This window comes from Seriola aureovittata, chromosome 15 (genome assembly GCF_021018895.1).
Source record: "Seriola aureovittata isolate HTS-2021-v1 ecotype China chromosome 15, ASM2101889v1, whole genome shotgun sequence".
NCBI classification, from domain to species: Eukaryota; Metazoa; Chordata; class Actinopteri; order Carangiformes; family Carangidae; genus Seriola; species Seriola aureovittata.
Genome location: NC_079378.1, coordinates 15,333,281 through 15,356,050, shown reverse-complemented (window position 1 = coordinate 15,356,050; position 22,770 = coordinate 15,333,281). Strand labels below are relative to the sequence as shown.

The 22,770-nt window shown below is 40.4% G+C and overlaps 2 protein-coding genes across 2 annotated transcripts; both read left to right on the top strand.

The window, feature by feature from the left end:
- The first annotated feature begins 1,286 nt into the window (after positions 1-1,286).
- LOC130183031 (palmitoyltransferase ZDHHC20-B-like) lies at positions 1,287-7,780 on the top strand. Its single transcript, XM_056398341.1, has 13 exons — positions 1,287-1,410; positions 2,665-2,691; positions 2,791-2,885; positions 3,006-3,126; positions 3,845-3,914; positions 4,372-4,404; positions 4,603-4,723; positions 5,279-5,411; positions 5,501-5,627; positions 5,712-5,798; positions 5,895-5,974; positions 6,063-6,109; positions 6,197-7,780. Exons 1-12 carry the CDS (start codon positions 1,293-1,295, stop codon positions 6,104-6,106), a joined length of 1,056 nt encoding a protein of 351 aa, XP_056254316.1. The 5' UTR covers positions 1,287-1,292; the 3' UTR covers positions 6,107-6,109; positions 6,197-7,780.
- Positions 7,781-8,975: 1,195 nt separating this feature from the next.
- On the top strand, positions 8,976-20,271 carry LOC130182799 (mucin-2-like). The gene is made up of 9 exons (XM_056397949.1): positions 8,976-9,051; positions 9,389-9,540; positions 9,778-9,851; positions 10,583-10,741; positions 10,954-11,065; positions 11,167-11,313; positions 11,949-12,054; positions 12,169-12,263; positions 15,775-20,271. Exons 1-9 carry the CDS (start codon positions 8,976-8,978, stop codon positions 19,285-19,287), a joined length of 4,434 nt encoding a protein of 1,477 aa, XP_056253924.1. The 3' UTR covers positions 19,288-20,271.
- Positions 20,272-22,770: the final 2,499 nt, after the last annotated feature.

The window sequence follows — 22,770 nt, the reverse complement described above, 5'->3', positions numbered from 1 at the left end:
CCATGGGCCTTCTAAACTGGCCTGATCTGTAAATGGAAAAAAAAGGAGGAGGGTAAATTTAGAAAGCATTTTGGATTTCCTGGAAAGTGTATAGGCCTTTGTCATCACTCAAGAAGTAGGCTATGTATTGCTATTGCTCCACAAGGTATGAGAAACAGGTCTACCTCTAATCAACAGACATTAGTTATAGAACACAGGGATCAACAAATTGAGTTGTTATTACCCTTCAGTGTTCTTAATCATGATATAAAAAGTATATGTATAGTATGATGTATAATATAGGCTGTGGTTAAAGAAATTCAGTTGAGAATATTTATGCAGCCAAACAAAGATAGTGAGATGCAAGATGTCCGACTTGTGTATGGCTGGGATATTTAAAATTATGCATAACAGGGCATTGACTTGAGCCGTACTCCATTAAAAGTAAAAGTCCTGCTCTGAAAATGTTAATTAAGTAAATGTATGTAAGTGTAATCATGAAAAAGTATCAAAAATAAAAGTACTCAAAGGAGGTTATTATATTGTTATACTATTATTACTGATGTATTAATGTGTAAGCATGTTGCGTTTGGTTACTAACTAATTATTGCCATTATAATGAAATCCCTGATTATAATTTTTTTTGATTCATTGAGTCAACTGACTTTTTGGTTTGTAAAATTTCACAATATAGTGACACTTTCACAATGTTTGTTTTGTCCAACTGACAATCCAAACCTCAAAATTATTATATAAAAAAAAAACAAGTTAAAATGATTGGGCCTAAAATAGCTAAAAGGACAGGATGTACACCCTCACAGAACTGGAACCATGTACGTTTTTATTTTGAAAAATGACTTAACCCACTATCAAAATAGTTTTTATGTCAACTGAAAAATCAAGTAGCCTAATCAACTTATCATTTACCCTTTACATATTGTTTGGTACAGTAGTAAAGGATCACATTTTATAAGTTCTTCGTATGTTTTGTATGTAAAATGTTAATTTGTAAGTAGGCTAAGTTATAAAGTAGCATGACAAGAAAATAGTCAAGTAAAGTACAAGTAACTCAGACTTATACTTTATTGCAGTACTTGAGTAAATGTACTTACTTTCCACCTCTAAACGACTCTATAGTCAAACCAAAGCAGACCTATGTGTCAGGCTACAATATATAAACCCAGCGTTTCAGAACTACAAAAATAACTGCGCATGTTCCAGTCGAGGATCTGGGTTTTGTAGTATCTTTGGCTCCGTCTCTTAAAACCATGGATGTGACGTCGCCGTCAGCGAATATCCTGCACGGATTAAAGATGGCGCCCTCTCATGCGCTGAGGTGCTGCAAACGGGCTCTGAATTGGGTACCTGTCCTGTTTATTAACCTGGTTGTCGGTTGGTCTTATTACGCTTATGTCGTGGAGCTCTGTGTGTGTAAGTATATTCACTTTTATAAGTGTTTGCCTATGGCGGGGCGGATTTCTGCTTGTGTTGACAGTTTCAGGGGTTGCCAAGTTTGATAGGCTAGTTGAAGTGAGATTGAAAATCACCCCCAAAACTGCATACATGCGATCAAACCTCAGTTTCTGACTCTTCTAACCATTCACATACATTCATTCCTTCATGACAGCAACGTATGTGTTAATATAACCGGGAAACGTGTTTGTCGAGTAGATTTGGAGAGTCCGGGTGGCTTTTACAGCCGTAAATTAATGATTAATAATTTCCTCGTGATACTTGTAATGCACCAGGTGACATGAAATATGGGCTGAAGTTGACTAAGACTGTAAAACTTCCTCAGGTGTTTTTGTTGTAGCTCCCTAATTTAAAAGATGTAGCTTTCATTGAAGATGTAGTTGCTGCTGGAGAAGAAGGAAGGTGGTTAAGACCTTGAAAGAGTCTGCTGTTCGACTTTGTTTTAGGAGAAAATTATCAGGCTTATTATTTACTTAATAACTGATACTGTTACAACATCATGCATCAAGATAAAAACTGGGTAATAAAGCAAAACCTTATACCATGTAACGATGACTTTTTGTACCTGTCAAAGTGGTTTAATCTGTAAAGGATTAAATAGTTGCATTATTAAAGACATTAAAGTTAAAAAAAAAAAAATCCAAAAATATTGAAGCAAATGATTGATTCAGAGGGACTGATTATTATTATATTTTAAGTCAAATAATTTGTTTTACAACTGTCACACATTCATCATTCAGTAGTGAGTGAAATAAGATGTTGTATACTATTGTCTCATAATTAAATGTGCTTAATATGTAAGCATGTTCACTTAGGATTGACCTGACTCAGTGCTCCAAGCTTAAAAAGTGGGCATGAGTATTTTCTGTATCATTCAGCAGATAGATATTGATCATGTACTATCCCCTCACCCACAGTTGGTTTTTTTATAGTCTGTTCCAGGCTGGAACTGATGATACCATTATAAGCATGTAGATATACTGCAGTTATGTCTGTAGCTCAGCGGCTGTGGACAGGACAGGGACATCCCTGCTGCTTAAACAAAGCTCTCTGTTATGGGTGGGTCACTGCTGGCCGTGCCAGGCTGCTACCACATGGTTTGAGAAAGGGCTGGTGTGTGTGTGTCTGTGTGTGTGGTGGGGGATGTGTAGTCATGCATTCTTAGGGCATTCATTGCTGCTCACTAATGTATTTTTTCTCTGCCTAATGTAGATACAATCCCAAATAATGCAGAACGAAGTAAGTGATGCCCCTGCACACTGTTCATTTTCTACCTTGTATGATTATTCCACAGATGTCAGTGTATCTACAAATCAAACCTTAACTTTCTCTCAACAGTCAGCTACTTGGTCATCTTTCACATTTTCCTCACCATGTTTATATGGTCCTACTGGAAGACTATCTGGTCCAAACCAGCGGGCCCCTCAAAAGTGGTAAGGCAAGAGAAATAAAAAAGGATTTTGTAAATACCCATATATAGAAACCTCCTAAGTTTACTATGTGTCATGCATTAGGTATTCTCTGACTTAGGCTTTCTTTTCTGCTCCTGTCAGTTCTGTCTGCCCAGAGCAGAGAAGGAATTGTATGAGAGAGAGGAGCGAGCTGATACGCAACAAGAGATTCTGAAGAAAGTGGCAAAGAATTTACCCGTGTACACACGCACGGCGGGGGGAGGTGAGGCTTTCACTAACAGCAGCAAAACTGCCCATGGCTGGCTTAATATTTCAATTCCCAGTAGTTTCTCAAAAGAGGACCACCAGGGAAAACACCGTTAAGTAACAGTTTTTTTCACTGCTGACTTTAGCAAAGACGGACACGGAGACACTTTGTTCAGCTCATGTTTGTCACTCACATGGACAACATTAGATCGGCAATGCAAATGACATTGTGTAAAGGTATTGCTACATCGTGTCTTCCCCTTTTGGATGAAAAGGCAACTCTGTTTATGTCTTCTTAAAACAGAGTACTCTGTGATGCTAGAAGCTGTTATTTCTCTGCTGGTGCATATCCGGCTCTTTCCGCAACTGCACCTATAAGGAAGCATAATTGGACTCAGGTGTGCCTCGTTATCTCTACGGGCTGCACCTGGCTCCTCCACTCATCAACCTACTTAGTTTCACAGGGATATTTCAAAAGACTGTATAAAATTACTGCCCGCATATTTATTTATTTAACTCATAGAATTAATAATATTATGGACAAAAAAATGAAGAGGGCAGGAAATTGTTAAATATGCAAAATACACCAGAAATTCTTATTTTGCTTATATTTTGGCTACGTCACATACACCCTAATGGTGATATCTTGGATATCAGAGCACTGTATGTAGGGGGGAAAAACAATAGTTATACAGTATTACTTTAATAATTGTGCTTTCATTTTCTCTAAATAGCCATCCGATACTGTCACAGCTGCCAGGTAATCAAACCTGACCGCTGCCATCACTGCTCAACCTGTGAAATGTGAGTGTTTGGAAATTGTACACTGTGTAATTAAGGCTTGTCTCCCTTTTCATTTTTCTGTTTTTGTTTTCCCCAAAGGAGTAGACATGCTTAAACTGATTTTATCTTCCAAAGCATCCAAAAGCTTTTATTTCCGGCTGCAAGAAAAAATTAGCTGTAGCATCTGGTAACAGAGAAAACTGTTAAGTGCATATGCGTTACTGTTGAGAAATAAGACACTACATAGTTAAACAGTGTTAATTTATGCTGCAAATAGTGATTTTAAACCAAATATTCACTCACATTTTTGTAGGGTTTTAAAATGAGATCTTCAACCATTAGGATGTACAACATAAACACAGATATATTCTGACTTATATTGAGTTCTGTGTATTATCTTAGGCTGAATTTCTTACATGTAGACATTTACTAGATTTTACTAATGGGATGTGCTTTTTCCGTGTTCTCATCCTTCAAGGTGTGTGCTAAAAATGGACCATCACTGCCCCTGGTAGGATTTTCTCATTCAATTATGAATTTAAATTGCTCTTTATTTCATCATGATCTAGGTTTTCTGTCTGTGCTCTCCATCAGCTTATTAATCTTAACTTTACAGTAGTCACCTTTTGGCCATATTGTTTATTTATATTTATTTATTGTAGAATCAAGAGAATATGAAGAGGTTTCACCGTCTCTTGTTTCTTCTCAGGGTGAATAACTGTGTTGGATTCTCAAATTACAAGTACTTTGTCTTGTTCTTGGCCTACGCTTCACTCTACTGTGTAGTAATTTGTGCTACAGTGGTCCAGTATTTCATCAAATTCTGGACTGTAAGTACCAAAACTTCCTATTTTCTTTTTTTAAATTGACATGTGTTTGCATGTGAATGCTTGCTGTGGTTGCAGTTCATTGAAGGTGGTGGCAGGATCTTTTGAGGAACTTACATCTTCTGAAGGACGTCATTAATAATTAAACATTATTAATTATTAAATACAATTTAAAAGTTAAGTGGGCTGTGGTGAGGCATGTGATCAGCCACAGCTGATTGCATCGTAAGATACAGTATCAACCAGTTGGTTTACAAATGTGTCACTGTAGTGCACAAGTGTGTCATGTGATGTTATCAGTGGACTCTCTTCAGCATACAGCTTTGCATGAGACAATGGTTCCTGTCACGTAGTCCCAACAGTGAAGAAATATATTGTTATAGCAAAAAATACTATGAATAAGATTATGTCAGACAATAATGGACTTGATCTGTTACTGCAGTCATTTGTTAAGTTAAGATTACTTGACATGAGGACTAGAAATATTCTTGCAGACATGCAGAGTGACAAGACTAAGACTTTTGTTCTCTTTTTTTTTTTTTTTTTTCCGCTCTGAAGAAACAGCTGCCTGAAACGCACGCCAAATTCCACATCTTGTTTCTGTTTTTCGTGGCGGCCCTGTTTTTTATCAGCATCCTGTCACTTCTCAGCTACCATCTATGGCTGGTTGGAAAGAACAGGACCACTATAGGTAATTATAAATAAATATGTGAATTTAATTCAACTGCTGATTATATCCTTTGAAAGTCACCATTAACTATATTTTTATATTCTTTTCAGAGGCTTTTAGAGCTCCTGTCTTTGCAAATGGTCCAGACAAAAATGGGTTCTCACTCGGCTGTAGCAGAAACGTAGCTGAGGTGTTTGGAGAACAAGCAAAGTACTGGATGTTTCCTGTTTTCTCAAGGTGAGTCTACTCTGACCTGATATAACTACAGCATTAGCTCCAGTTCCAACAAGTTCACTAATGCCACTTTATCTGTTTTATCAGTCTGGGGGATGGACATTCCTTTGTTACCAGATTGGTACACATAGACCCTGAACAAGCAAACAGCATCCTCCAGCAAAATGGAAAAAGGCAAGTGTTTTTTTTTTTTTTTTTTTTTTTAATTTAATCTGCTTCCTTTCAGTTTTGTTTGCAGGGTGATAATCTCTAATGTGATTAAAATTACAGCCCTGCTGATGGAGAGACCAACCCTTGTGTGCCTGGTAACAACATACAACACACAGTGGATGAGAGCAAAGAGAAAGTTGGTGTGTTGCTGATGCTTTCTATCACGTTATTAATTTTTCCGTCATGATGGCTCGTGTTTGTGGTAATTAATCACTGGTTTCTTTTCAGACGGAGGTCAGATAGTCTCTGTGACAATGGAGAGTGAGCCATAGCAGGTATGTGGATGTGACATGAATACTGTAGAGTTCAGCTGGTTTGTCATCCTCAAGTGTTTATTTATACTTTGCTGGCTGTTGCTGCAGGTCGCAGGCACATCAGTAAAAGAGTTCATCAACTTCGATGCCTTAAATCAGGAGCATCAGCACCTCCGCAGGAGCCGTCCTCCAAACCTCATTTTGAGTTTGACAGTGCAGCCTCAAGCCACATGTTTTTGTATGTACATCAAGCGGATCATCCTTCATCTACTGTGCTTTAAACAATAATGTTATCATATCAACTGAGATTGTGCAGGGACCTCATACACCCCACCAGGTCCTTCAGGGGTGATTCAGAAGTTTTGTCTTTGTTTTGAGCCAAAGACATTCAAATAATGTTTTGTTGCTTTTTTTCCCCCCTTGAGCCAATATGTCTACATTTATCTACGTGGATTAATCACATTATACATTTCAACAAGAGAATCATCTTTGTCAGTATTAATCCAGCATTATAACTAAACCTCAAATGTTTGATGTAGAGCAGTGGGAACCACTAAAGCGAGATTTGTATCACTCAACATAAAAGACGGTGACACATTTCAGTTCTGTCAATAGTTTGTGCAATATGTTTTATCAGTTTTTCACTCCAAGCACAGTGCAATTATTAAGACCGCTAGTCAATTATCAAAGGGTCTAATTTAGTTGACAGTTTACATGATTAAAAAGATTTAAAGGTCTTTTTGTTTACACTTTTAAGATATTATTTTTGCATTTCAAATTTTATACGATGGGTAAATACGCAAGTGATATATAAGCTTGATATGTGAGGACCAAATCTAGTTTAACTGCAGTTAAAACTGTTTCTAATTCCAAATAATCAAGACACATAACCAGATCATTGTCAATGACATTGCCATTTTTCATTGCACTATAAATATTTGTAATTTCTTTGTCATTAAGCTTTTGTAAATTAATTTCATTGTCTTTCCTTGTATATTGATTTTATTTATTTATATTTATTTTCTTTTAAAAAAGATACTAGATCACAGACGCTCATGTTTGTCCTCTTACTTCCGTTGAACATTTTCACGCTCATGATCAATCCTTTACTGTTGTATAAAATGAATCAATCTTGTGTGTTACTGCCAACGGTCAAGGCTTAAATCTGTGTTCCTTCCATTTGTTTTTCCAGGATGATGATAAGATTTATTTGAAAGTTTGGAAAGCAAAGAGTACAAAATGAAACCACAATGAAAAAAATGTTTATACAGGGGAATCTGTTCAACTGCGTCCATGAGCCTAAACCAGGATAGATGAGGTGAACTTTATTTACCAATGTCGTCATAAATGCTCCTCTCTGTGCTCCTGGCAGCTGTTTCATTATATTACATTGGATTTAGTGGAAATGATGCACAGTGTGGAGTTTGCCTGAGTGATCAGTACATAATAATAACGTGTAGATATTATTGACTGAGTGGTAGCCCATGTGAATGTACTCATAGTAGTTTAATAACTAATTTCACTGACTGAACTTGGCTTAATACACCTCCAGGCAGCTAGAGCTGCAAATGTAGTAAGGCCTGTAAAGAATTGCTTTTTTATTGAGAGAAATATTTAAGCAGGGTGATCTTCATTGTTCTGTAACAATAAATGTAATATAAGAAACTATAAAGTGTGGTTCTTCATCTTGAACATTGGTGCACTGTGATTTGTAATGAATGACAAGAATGTAAAACTTATAGATTTGTCCAGATTCCAGTCAAATGACATTTTTAATAAGACTTATTTCAAATCAGTGTTTCCATTACGGGTTGATGTTTTTGGCTTCAAGTTAAATTTCTCAGTAACTATTGGATGACTTATTGAGCAGACATTTCGTCTTGCACACAAACATGATGAGCTGGGAACAATTACTGGCTTGCTGGGGAAAGGTGAACGACCTCAGTGCCATTCAACTGTGCAACAGGTGAAGCTGTAAGAGTCTCGACACTCAGAAAAACTCCTTTGACCCTTTATAGTTCATAGCTTCCTTGTAAAGGATTATCCAAGATTTTCAAATTATTAATCTCAAATAATATCTATTACTGACAAAAGGTCAAAAACCTTAATTTTGTTTAAAATATGGGATGAATAATGTAAATGTAGCACTCAGTCGGCCACTCAAAACCTCAATTCTCAGAATAATTGCATTTTCTTTTGCTTCTCTGGCAATGGAAATTGTTATTTTTTTCCATTTAAAATAAACAGGTTTCATTTTGCTTTCAGTTAAACCTAAATTTAACACTCTTATGTCCAACCACCCATGCAACTTTAGCCTGTGATGTTGACAACACTTGTAAATAATTCTACATAAGTAGTAATATCCTGAGAAGTTGCTGAGAAAACTGGGGGACACACTACAACAAAAACTATGAAGTACAGTCTGTGCACTCAAGGTGCTGAAACTTTTATCTCTATCTTTTTCATAGCCATTTACATTTACCGGAAAGGAAACTACACACCCTGTCAAAGTTCAGCCTTTTAAGTAAAACCCTGATCTTGGTGTCATTTTAATTACTGTGACTTGACTCTGTGAATGAATGAGAGACAGTTACTTATATGGAGGAATTCTCATAAACTTTTAACCTCTGAACCATCATCTCACCTTCATTCCTTAAAAGTCAGCTAAAGGGTAAAGTACACTCACTGTCGAATCTGCTACTAGAATCCAACACTGGACACTGCAATGAGAAGGGGAAAGCAGATGATCTGATTAGACTTTGTTAATTTACGTTTACAACCTGCTGATCAGCTTTTACTGAAGGAGAGGTCAATTTGAATTTTCTTTGCTATTTCTTTTTAAACTATAGTCCATTAGTGAACTTCTCAAGAGGGTTAACCGCATGCCATGGAGGAAGCCCTCAACAGCACCATTGACCCAGCTTGTTTACAAGAGCCTCCGCTGGCCATCGATGTGATAAAGCGTAAGTGACCCAAATTACTACATCCTGCTCGCTGATAATATTCCCTTATCAGCCAGTCTGTGCTAATGACAGTTCCCTCAGCACTCAGTGTCCTGTGTGCATCTCTATGTCTGAAAGTCTTGAATCTTCCATAAATTTCCTCTACAACAAATACAACAGTGTTCCACAAAGTAAAAATAAATAATCTCATAGTACTTCATTCTACACAGACATGGGTATACAGCAGTTTTATGTCTGCTAGAATTAAATGAATTTGTGTTAGAGTAACAAAAGACTTTCACCACAATGTCCTGAAATTGACATTTTTTCAACCTGATTTCTCTTTGTTTTAAATTAGAGTTAGATCTATTTGGACTTTGCCTGTACTCCATGCTCACCTTCATGTCCTGCATCTCCCTGCTGCTGTACCTGGAGCAGTGCGTCTATATTTATAAAAAACTGCCCTACCCCAAGAAGTCGACCATCATCTGGATAAATGGTGCAGCACCAGTAAGCATTCAGTGCCTGTTTTGATGTTAGAATACGCAGCTAATTCTAAAACCAGTCGAAATAATAATCATTATCAATCACTGTTTGTGGAATAGGTGTAAAGAAGTGGGGCACATGGTCCTTTGAAACACAACATGAAACAGAGAAAATGCAACCTAAAAAACAAACCATGCTTTATTAGCATTAAACTTACATTTTTTTTTATGCACCAATGATGATGATATTTCTCCATGTCAGGTCATTGCCACCATGGCTTGTTTTGGGATGTGGATTCCAAGGGCGGTCATGTTCACAGACATGACGTCTAACTGGTACGTTTCCTTTCAACTACACCTGAATTAATAAACAGGGCAAAGTATTTTCTCATACAGTAGAAGGTTTCTTTTTACTGACACTTCTAAAAAGCTGAAATATGATATCGGTGCTTCTGTCCATATTCTAGGGAAAACGATAACGAGATGAATTGTATCACCATGACAATTTAGTAAAGATGAAACGCAGATTATTAGAAGTCTTGGCCAAAGGATTACATGCAAACAAAATAATTTGCATTAACAAATGTAAATACTCCTCCATCCCCCAGACCCTCACGATACTATGTGCTCACTCCTAGTATAGAGTTTAGAATAAGTTTAACCACACGATGAATCATTACACACACACACACAGATCAAAGATCATGCCACACCTCCAGCCACCATGTGCTCATCTTTATTAAAAATACAGGGAATCTATATACAGAGGTAAATTTTATGTGTTTTCTGATTCATGTGATTTATGAACAGTACGTTCATGTTTAGCAGCTGGGTCAAAATCCATTAACATGAAGCTGTCTTTAGTTTGTCCTCATGTGTCAAGAGAAGGTGTGCCAGGTAATAAATAAATGAATTGTTAAATTTGACATTTGGTCTCCTTTCCAAGTAAGCACAAATACAACATCACAGACTGTGAAAACGAAGTTCAGTACTCCGTGAGAGTGATGACTGAGATTTATTGCACATCTGTTCTCTACAAACAGGCCTGAACCTCTTTCTCTCTGCAGTTACTTTGCAGTGGTGGTGTATAAAGTCCTGGTTCTGATGATCGAGGAGTTCGGGGGCAGCGATGTTTTTCTGAAGCGGTTTTCTGGTGAAACCTTTAAGATCAGCACTGGACCCTGCTGCTGCTGCTGCCTCTGTTTACCCCGCGTGCCCATGTCACGGTATCTATGTTAATACAAACACAGTCTGCGCATTCCTGTTCTGGCTCTAATAGCTCGAGCCTGTGTTCTTTACTGCTCATAAAGTGACATTTTAAAGTCATTTAATCCCACTTGTATTTATATCCTTTATAAACCCTTTCTATGTCTTTCTCTACGAACTAGACATTGTCTTATGATCTAAAGTCGATCTTTCTTTGGTTGGGATCATTCAGGCGAATGTTTTTCTTACTGAAGATGGGCGCTCTTCAGTATGCAATCCTCAAGACTGTGCTCACTGTCCTCGCCATAATATTGTGGACGAATGGCAACTTTGATCTCTCTGATGTAAGTATTTGAAACGCTTTGCCACATGTCTGCTTGTACTAGAAAAAAAAAATCAAATGAGCATGACATAAAATGTAAATATTTCTCTGCTTCTTTTTCAGCTCGAGATCACTGGTACAGCTATTTGGATTAATCCATTCATTGGTGTTCTCACAATCATCTCCCTCTGGCCTCTTGCCATCGTCTTCATGAACACTAACAGCCATATACGCAGCCTCAATATTGTACCCAAGTATGCCATGTACCAAGTGAGTCACTATATTGTGTGCTACAGTCCTCGGTCACAATCACAATCTATCCCCGGCATGGGGAAAGCCTCCTCGTATACTTGTACTACAGAGTAAAAAAAACAAAAAAACATACAAAATAGCAACATGAGCTGCTTTATGTTGCTTGAACACAAATGTAGTCACACTGGTGAAAAGAAATCAAACTAAGAGGATTACAAGCCTCTCCCACTCTTTGTTTGTCAAATTGTTTGATTGCTTTATGACTCACAACGATAAGAGTGTTGCTGTTTTTATTGCACAAATAAGATTACCCTCCTTTTCACTCTGTGTTCACTTTTGTTACAGTTTCTTACAATGAGTGAGTGAAATGCTTCCCAGCATGGTTATCCTATTCAGCGAAGAAAAAGAGAACAGACAGACAGACAGACAGACAGACAGAGAGCGACAGGGTTTATGGGGAAGGTAGTCTAAATTTAGAGAACCATTAGCCGTGCAAATTCCCACTGGAGCGACACAGTGTTAACCAGTCCGCTTGCCTGCATGTGGTTGCATTTGCTTGGTGTCACAGATTTTCAGAGATGCTACACGGTGTACCTTTAACTGCACTGTATATACACCGTGTGTAACTGATCAGCAACTGGTTTTCTCCTCAGCTAATACTTGTGTTAAGTCAGCTGCAGACATCAATCATTAACATCCTGGCCTTGGATGGAACCATCGCCTGCGCTCCCCCCTTCTCTTCTCAAGCTCGTGGATCCAGTAAGAAAAATCTCCAAATGTCTTTCTGCATCCTTTTGCCGACGTGTGAAGTGAAAAAAAAAAAAAGGGAAAAAAAAGGTTTTTTATTTCTCTCTCTGTCTCTCTGCCCTGCAGTGCTGAGTCAGCAGATGATGATCATGGAGATGTTCATCATCACTCTGATCACTCGGTTTTTGTACCGTCGTACATATGACACACTTCCCTCTGAGGCACATGACAACGACCACAACGCCAGAGCTCTCGTTGAGCATGATGTCTAAAAAAAAGGAGGCAGATAAAAGAGTGGAAGCCAACACGGATCTTTAAATGACGCTTCAAATTATCTAAGTTAGGAGGCCATCGTCAGTCTGAAAAACCTTTTTTATTTAATATAATGTTTTACCTCATTCTGTCACTCAGGTGTAAGAGGAAATAACATCTTTTTTTCTAATCAAAGGACTACCTGGGTGCCTTTCAACATCTCTTTGTACTTCTCGCACAGCACTCACTGACATTTGTTTGTAGTTTGTAGGTGACAAAACATAAAAGGACTGATTCCCCCAAATGACCATGTCCTGCACAGTCCTGCCCCCCCAAAAAAAATGTCCCTCTGAAGAGTGTGCACAGAGCAAGTAAGACACTGATTCTGGAAAGAAATGGCTGTTTTGAGAACTACAAGTAAAATTTTGTTCACTTCCATTGCACTGCAGTGGAGGCAGAAATGTTAGAGACATAGATATTTCAAAACTAGTGAAAAAGTAACAGACACTATCTGATATATAACAGAAAGAGGAGAGATGTTCTTCTTCCTCTTTGTGATTTGGGTGAAGCGGTGATAGTTTGCGACATATTCCGTTTCTTGCTGCGAGTTAGATGAGAGGACTGATACCATATGACAGTCGTGTCAATCTTCTGATCTAAGTCTCTGCAAGACGGCGGATATGTCTCTTTCACAAAATGATAAATTATTCCTTTAAGCTTTTACTAGTTTCAAAAACTGAAATTGGGGTGACAGAGCTTTTGTCAGTTGATAACTAGGATCTGGCAGAGAGGACCAGAACCTTCTTACGAAATACAGAATGTACAGAGAAGTGCAACAGCATGCTGTATGTACTGTATGTATATGTATATGTATATGTGCATGTCATACTGGGACAAATATAGAGCGGATGAAAGGCCGAAAATGAGCAAACTGGTTCTTTGGACTGGGATTGTGCAGGTTTATGAATATATGTAATTAACATTTTTACATTTGCCTAGAATACAGTAAATTAAAAGCACCTATTTAGTTGTGTTGATGCATGTGTGCGTGTCTGTGTGTTTGTGACAGAAAGAGACAGAGAGACTGTGGTCAGTACAACAATTGTGAGTTTGGCCATGGTGCGGAGATGTTGAAGTGATCTTCAATAACAGATGAAGTATTTTTCTTGGTAGTGGGCAGTGACTGGTGACACAGTATTCAGCTGGTTAATTGTGTATGTATTCAGTACAGTGCCTATAGGAGGCTGAGAATCTAAGCATCAAAACATGAATACATTTATTAAGGTTCTATTCTTTCTATTGTCTATTGAGCAGCATGTACAGGGAAGTCTGTGTAACCCTCTAATCATTCTGTTTATTCATATTTCAGTTTTAGTGGGGATCTCATGTCAATCCATCTCTGTTGCAAACATCTCTGCAGACTGGTGGCGAACAAATGTGCCAAAGCTTTAGAAGGCAACTTAATCCGTATGTTATATTTCGTTTCTCTTCAATTGCGTACCAGTGTCTATCCTTAAATCTCTTACTGTGTCTTAAGACAGTCTAGGAAAAACAGCCAGATTTGTTCAAAGATTGCTGACCCACTTACTCAGACTTATTTGGGCCAGGGAATACATGTGGATGAGACAGCAGCTTTATTTTCAGACTCAGACAGATGTACATTTCAAAGCCGTCTGCAGCCAAACTGTGCCACGTGTTGTTTCTCAAACAACCACAAGAGGCCGCGCTTGTTCCACCTCAAAACCTCATCCGTTAACCTGATAATAAAGAACGACCCGTCGTAGCTCCTTGACTCACATGACTAATTTGTAAAAAACACACACTCTCTAGGTCAATTTCAAGGGGGAACAGACAGATATTACAGGAAGTATTACACTGACAACTGTGGGTCAGGGAAAAAGTAAAATAACTCATTGTTTGTTATTAGTTGTAAAACATTTTGAAACATTCACACAAAAGTAGATTTTTTTTTTTAGGATGGACATATTTCAAAATAAGTAATTATAGTCATTTAATAATATGTGTTCAAATCAAGCAGAAAATTCATTTAACTGATAGCACTTGATGACTGTTAACATCTACTAACAAAATGCACATGACTACTTAAGATTTAATGACATTCAGACAAGCTTCTGAAGTAATCTGTATATTGGTATGTATTCCTACAGCCTGGCAAATAACCCCTGAAAAGCCCCTGAAAATGTGAAATTAATGAAGTGAATGAAAATAAATAAAGGCGATAGAGCACTGTGTTAATTAGAGGATTGCATTTGACATTAAACTCAGCATCACATCTCACAGTAACTGAGTGCCTTAACTATAAAAATGCTCAAATTAATATTTACACATAAAAATACTTACCGTACCAGTCAATAAGAGGGATCATATCAATATTACCATACCCGTCTTAAAATGAAATCTATTCATTCATTTATAATTATGTAATCATTCTCAATGGCTTCATTGTCTTTAGGGCTGTTGTTGACTCTGTTAAGATGTTCAAAAGGTCACGCCCTCCCACAAGACTTTGATAGAAACACCACTTACGCTTCACAGGAAGCCTTAACATTGTTATTTTTTTACATGTTGTCTAACAGGTATTAAAATTATGCTTTTTTAACGTAATATGCAGCCTCGTGGGGATGTGGGTCAACATGCTAATTATGCTCAAAACTTGAATGTAATAAACTGTGACACTCTAGCAATAATGATTTATGAAATTGTTGTTTTATGTTGTTTAACAGACTGGGGTAAGTTACTACAGGCTCTGACAAAGTAGATGTGAATAAGATGTATGGATGGGATGTTTATATAAAGCCAGATCATTCAGAATTCAAAATTTGCCCCTGTTAATGGAGTATTTGTCTTTGCTGTTTATGTAAACAGAGTCATCAGACAGAGAGGAAGAGAGAGAGGAAGAGAAAGCTGCGTTCAGGGTGGGTTGATGACAGCCCCTGGCTCTGCATTGCTGACGAAAGCTGCTTAGCTCCTCAGTTGCTATGGCAACCGGGGAGAGCAGCCAGACAAAAAAAACGAGGCAAAGGGGAGGGGCTTTCAAGGGAGAAATAGAGGAGAAAGGGCTGGATGGGAAAGATAGACTGAGGGAGGGATACGGACAACCGATAAAGAAACGCACTGAGAGCAACAGAGGTAAAGCAAGGCTACAGACGGCGATAAAGAGAAGGTCTGGATATAAATGATCACTCCACTGGCTGGGGAATAAAAACTGCAGCAAGTGACTGGAGGATACAGAGAAAGGGGGAAACAGAGAAGATGGATGTACAAACGGAGAACATGGACCCCCCGCCTTGTGAATCCCAGCCGAGTGGAAAAATCAGAAAAGGATTCAAGCTGTTTGGTAAACGCAAGCCAGGTAACATCTTTTCTATTCGAAGCAAAGGGGATGGAAACAACAAGTCACCTGTTAAGAGCAAAACCCTAGATGGATTATCGGAGAGCGCTGCACCAGATTTGGAGCAGGAGTCAGAGAAGGAAAAGGCACAGGAGGTGAGTCAAGGAGATAGGGAGCAGGCAGAGGAGGAGCCGCTTGGTGAAGATGGCGTTCTGGCTGCTGCCCCTGCTCGCACCTCCATTTCTTCAGCTAGTTCAGCCAAGTCCCTCAGCTTCCTGTCATTGCTGAGGGGCGGCCGGAGAGGAGTGGGGGACCGCAGAGTCCACACCGTGTCCCAGCCAGTGGGTCGGCAACGTCGCGGGCTGAAGGGTCTCTTTGGCAATGTTAAGTTCCGCTCAAAGGATAAAGAGGACAAGGAGGAAGCACCTCCGAGCCCACTTCTCATGTCGTCCCGCGCCAACAGTGTGGAGATCATCAAGGAGGACCTCACCCTCACCCCCAAATCCCAGCCTAGATCTCCGGACAGCTCGGAGAATGAGAGCTCTACGCCCGTCAAGAGCTTCACCACACAGGACAGTGCAGCCACGTCCCCGTCAAAGACCATAACTCCCCAGGTGACAGCAGGCAATGTGAGTAGAACTTATGAACATTTGCCACTTTTGCCCACCCCTGAACCACCCTTGATACCCGGTGATAACAGCCTGAGCTCCTTGCTGGCAGACATCTCCTCTCTCCTGACATTTGACTCAATCTCAGGGGGTGGAGACATCATGGCTGATGTGGAGGCAGAGTGGGGAAAAGCCAGCAGTGCCATCAGTGCTTGGGTGAGTGAAGTCTCGCCATCACCCACATCTCTCTTCCCCAAACCCACCATCTCCTCTCCGCTGACTACTACTTTTGTCAGCACTACAGCTACAGCAAAACCCCCCACAACAGCCTCGACCCGATCCTTTACTTCTCTGACAAAGACAGCTTCAACCTCTTCTCCCATTGCCAAGCCGAGCACCATCATCACGACACTGACCAAATCTTCCACTTTGACAACTCACTCAGTGAAATTGAGCTCGGACTCTACTGCAGCCTCTGCCAGCACTAAAATTAAATCAGCTCCTACGCCCACACAACTTTCAACTACCCCTGTGACGTTAGCAAGCCTTTCAGTTCCAATAATGTCTTCCTCTTCGACAATTAAATCCACAACAAGCTCCACCTCTGCTACCACCACAGCTCCCCCGAACACGCCAGCCACTGTAGTAAAGGCTCCCTCGATTACTCAGACTCTTACCTCGACAGCTAGCAAATTGGCATCAGAGATTGCAGCACCTCCTCCAGTTATCGCTTCAGTAAGTAGACCTAGTCCTGTCGTCACTCCACCTCCTGTGTCAGCTAAACCTCCACCGCTAACGCGTGGTCCTCCCACCCCTGTTGCTTTTACCCAACCTCCACCTACTAAATTGGATTCAGCTACCAGTTTGAACCTGCAAACTTCCACTACCTACAAACCTTCCCTAAGTTCAGCTGCTGGAGAATCCAAAACCCCAGTGACAGTACCATCGGCCTGTGCTGTTACAAACAAACCCTCCTTTTCTGCACCAGTTATCCCTTCCAAGATAACAGCGGTTCCCACAACTACAACTCCCTCAACTACAACCTCTGGGTCAGTATCTGTGGCCCTCTCTAAGCCTACAGTCACCCCTAGCCCAGTGGACTTAAATAAGACCCCTTCCTCCCTTGTTACTGGTCCAGATCTTTGTCCATCTTCTACCCCCAGTGCGACAATTAAAACTCAACCGAGCCCTGCATCTGTCCCAACTCCATCATCAGTTCCTTTAGATGAGATTCCTCCCACAACTAAACCCAGTCCTCCTCCAGTCTCTTTAAGATTAGATAATAAGCCCCCTGCTCCCACACCAACTCAAGCCCCTACCTCTCATGCTGTTGTTTCTACAGCATCCCCACTACCTCCTGCTCTGGGTCAGATCCCAGTGTCTCAATCTAAAGCTCCCCCTGCCCCTACTCAAATACCAGTTTCTGTGTCTAAAGATCCCCCTGCTCCTGCTCAGATTCAGGTTTCTGTATCTAAAGTTCCTCCGGCGGCCACTCAGATCCCAGTTTCTGTATCTAAAGTTCCTCAGGCGCCAGCTCAGATCCCAGTTTCTGTATCTAAAGTTCCTCCAGAGCCAGCTCAGATCCCAGTTTCTGTATCTAAGGGCCCTCCAGCGCCAGCTCAGATCCCAGTTTCTGTATCTAAAGTTCCTCCGGTGCCTGCTGAGATCCCAGTTTCTGTATCTAAAGTTCCTCCGGCGCCAGCTCAGATCCCAGTTTCTGTGTCTAAAGTTCCTCCGGAGCCAGCTCAGATCCCAGTTTCTGTATCTAAAGTTCCTCAGGCGCCAGCTCAGATCCCAGTTTCTGTGTCTAAAGTTCCTCCGGAGCCAGCTCAGATCTCAGTTTCTGTATCTAAAGTTCCTCCGGAGCCTGTGGAGATCCCAGTTTCTGTATCTAAAGTTCCTCAGGCGCCAGCTCAGATCCCAGTTTCTGTGTCTAAAGTTCCTCCGGAGCCAGCTCAGATCTCAGTTTCTGTATCTAATGTTCCTCCGGAGCCTGTGGAGATCCCAGTTTCTGTATCTAAAGTTCCTCCGGCGCCAGCTCAGATCCCATTTTCTGTATCTAAAGTTCCTCCGGAGCCAGCTCAGATCCCAGTTTCTGTATCTAAAGTTCCTCCGGCGCCTGCTGAGATCTCAGTTTCTGTATCTAAAGTTCCTCCAGCGCCAGCTCAGATCCCATTTTCTGTATCTAAAGTTCCTCCGGAGCCAGCTCAGATCCCAGTTTCTGTATCTAAAGTTCCTCCGGAGCCTGTGGAGATCCCAGTTTCTGTATCTAAAGTTCCTCCGGAGCCAGCTCAGATCCCAGTTTCTGTGTCTAAAGTCCCTCCTGCTCAGATCCCAGTTTCTGTACCTAAAGCTCCTCCTGCACCCACCCCTGCTCCTTGCCCTGTTACTTCTCTTCCTCCTGCCCCTGCACTGAGTGAAGCCCCAGCCTCTGCTAAGATGAGAGGGAGTGGACAGGCATCAGTGGATTGGCAACTGGCTAGTCGAAGTAGCGCAGTTGCCCACGGGGCCCAGACTGGGCCGTCCAAAACAGAAGAACTGAACAGTGAGTCACAAACAAGTCTCCAGGGCCCCTCCAGAGAAAGGAGGACACCACCAGTTAAGGCATCAGGGCTTAGCAAAATACCCGTAGTTGGAGGGGGCAGAGTAGGCAAGCTACCTGTTCGGGACAGCCAACATGTTGATGATGAAGCGAGCAGAAACCCACCTACCCCTGTGTTAGAAGAAGAGAGGCCCCATTTCAACTCACATGATGCAGGGAGCAAAGATAAAGTCAGTAATGTCGAGTTCAATGTGCCCACCTTAAAACACACCCAGGAGGAGAGTCATCAGCCTCCTCAGCTGAAAGTCCTCACCAGTTTACCGCGTGACTCAAAGATCCCTGTGAAGCACGGTGCACAGTCTCACACTGCCTCCCAAATCCCTCAAGCTAAAGAACCCCACCGCACCAAGATACCTGTGTCTAAGGTTCCTGTCCGCAGGGTTGGTAACAAACCTGCAGTTGCCGGAGGCAGCACCCAGATAAGAAAATGAGAGGTCTGGATCAAGGATACAGATTATGGCTTTGACTGCAACCATTGTCCACTATAACTACATGACCACCCTTTTTTCATTTATATTTCTATACTGTAATTCTTGGCTTGTCTCTCTGTCATCTCTTGGCTTCACTACACCATAAGCAGCAGTAACAGAGTCAAGGAGGCTGACAGCACTCAAGCACAAAACATCTCCACAGGGAGCTGAAGCAACAAGCCTGGCTCTTTGGTGCTGAGCCAACTGGACACGCACTCAGGAAAGGTTCGGGGTCACACCTGAACACACAGCAGCATCGGTAACTAAGGATAAGCAAAATAAAAAGGTCTTCTGGAACACAGTCACACACACAACATGGGCGAGTGCCTTTCTAAGGGTGCTTTTGCAACAGACTTTCAGAATTTATTCAATCTTTTCTACAGTACTTTTAACTTTTGTTACTCCCACTTTTTGTAGGAACCGTCAAATCTTTTTTGTCTTTTCTTTCCAGAAAGTCTCTTTGATAACAACCAGGCCCTTTACCTTTTATTTGTGTCAGGAGAACAAGAGCAGGAGCTCTATAAATAAATGCAAGAACCAAATTTACATTCCACACCTATCTCTGGATGTATGTAGCAGAAAACGTGCCATTAATTTTTGCACAAGATGTTGAACTGTACAGCGCCTGTGTCTGCCTGCTCATATGTAACTTGATCAGATCTCACTGTGAACTAATGGAGAGACTGTGGTTTGAAGGAGGAGGGGTGGAAACAACTCCTTCCATTGAAATGGACAGGCAACAGCAGCCATTATGAATGGCACTGTGGACGTTTGAACAAGACAGGGAGGATGCTGAGATGAGATCTCCAGCTCGTACACTGGCACATCCTTATCCTTATCCCACTTATACTGTAAGATGAGAACGATATTTCTGTGTATAGTCTCATCTATGTTGTTCTGTTTCCTATTTAATCAATAAAACAATATGAATACTTAGCAAGATGAGATATGTTTAAGTTGTGAATTATATATCCTGTTTTCATTACTGTGGCAGTTTGCAGACATAAGAAATGTGAGAACATATAAAAGGATTCATCTCTTACGTTAATTTTATGTGAAAGGAAATTACATAACCCTGTCATCTAGAGAAAAGTTGAGGATCAAAGAGAAGAGAAATGACAAACATTTTATATTTTCACTGACAACATCTTATTACAGCCTGGGCTCAGAGAGCCCTCATAGGAATATCATTCCAGCATCATCTACACTCCAAGCTCAGTGACCTGAATAGTGAGCACATGAATGTCAGCACAGTCCGGCCAATCAGCTGCAAGGGAAAACGCTTAACATGCATACCTTATTATCAGGAAAAGGGTTTGGGAATGTGTGTCATTGCTATTCTTAGTGTGAAACGCACCCAATAGATCTGCTGAATAATTCCCCTCAGATTGAGTGGATCATTTGATTTGGACATTTAATATCAACTCAATATCACTGCAGAAGAGAACAAAATGCAGATTATAATTGGAACAAAAGGCTGGAGTGAACTATAAAGACTATCTACAATATTGCATGAAGACAGAAAATGTAGGAAAAAATGTTAAAAAGCAACTTCAATAGCTACAAGGGGTGAGAGTAAAACCTCAGGTTAAGGATAGGAAGCTGATCTGAGTCATGGGGTAGCCTAATGTTAAGAGGAGACTGGTGTTAGAAATAACGAGTAAAGGACAAAGGGTAAATTTTTTTTTTTTTACAAAAAGGCATTGCAGAGGTGACACAAAAAGACCTCTGTTTAATTTAGGAAGCCAGAGGCTGCAAGCTGAGAAGAGAAGACCATAATTTGCCTGAGAAAAGCACGAGGATTTCACTACATCAGGTGCTGATACAGACTACAGAGGGTGAAACCATCTCCCTGAGAAAAGAACAGTTTCCCCCTGAAGCTCAGACACAACACATGGTTGCCTCTTGGTAACACCTGCGAATTGGAATTAAAAGGTTGAAGAATTGGCTTAAACAGCTTGTAGCTTTATAGTCATGCCTGTTAGAGCTGAGCTCAGGCTGGTTATGAGGGCTCACATTGTGACACAGTGTGGTAAATTACATTACGCTCTCCATTACAGGAAACTGCTGATATGAATATGATTCCTGCTGTTTTAAAGCGGAAACTGAAACAGGCATATTTAGTGAATGCTGCCTTTTGTCAACATCCATTCACATGATTTTCCAGCATTGCGGCCGTCATGCTTATAAGTGATAGTGACAACAGCCTTAAGTGAAGTACAACCAGGGAACATGTTGGAATAAACTTTTGAATTGTATTGCATAAGCAGTCTCAGAGTACCTCTGTTTGTAGGTTGTTTGTGTGTTTCCCCGCAAACACAGTTGCACTGTCTTTAAGCCAGCCCCTTGCCCCAAGTGTTTTACACAAATTATAGCACCCATAATGCATTGAGGCCACCCTGGCTTTCTATGATCAGTATGTGTTTATGTCTGCTTCTGCCTCTGGAGAGACGATGTGCCTATTTAGAACCTAATTTAGCATGCTTCATTCTGTGTTTCCATGCCAACCCCACTAGGTCAACCAATGAAAGGCTGCAAGTGTCTGGGGGAGGGGCTTAGAAGCATGAGTGCCTTAATGAGCACATGCACGGTATACATGCTAATAAGACATCCAGTTAATACTTCATACACATTTTAAAAGTGAATCATTGAGTTATAAAATTTTTTGTGTATCATAACAATGCTTCGCTGTAATTTTGAGGCATATTTTACACTATTACTTTCAGTGTGTTTAAAAAATGTGTATTTGCACTGACCTGGATGGAACCAGTCAAGCACAAAAAATGAACCAGTTCTTCAACATAACTAAGTATATTTACTCAAGTACTGTGTTAAAGTACAGTTTTGAGGTACTTGTACTTTACTTGAGTATTTTCCTTTTTAGTACTTTATACTTCCACCAATGTTATCAAAGTAGATGACACCCGACTAAAATTCTAATTATTGAATAAACTGTAAAAAAGCTCTGATGAGGAGATTTTACACCTCTTGCTTCTTCTGAATAAAGCTGCAGAAAACTGTCGACCGTGTTACAGAAAATATTGAATCTGAGTCATTTCAGATTCTATCCAGATATAGATAGAAATGGAGAATTAACACAAAATGTCACAGTGATGGTGGTATGGACTCTTAAATCAAAATAAAGAGGTTTGATAAAAATGTCTAGTTACACTGCTTGACGGGGGCATTGTTCAGCCCTATACAATAAGGCCATCGATTCCCATGGTGATACATTACAACAGTGTGGAAATAATGCTATGGTGCCCAGTATCCATGGGAAACCATACTATTATGCCATGTCGGGATTTATAAAGCTCCCTTTTAGTGCCACAGCAAGGAAAGAGTTCATGTATTCGTCCACTGTTTTACAGATTTTTACAGCCCTGTGAAATATAATGTTCATATTCAACAGACAAAATAAGTAACCATAACATTTCAGAGAAA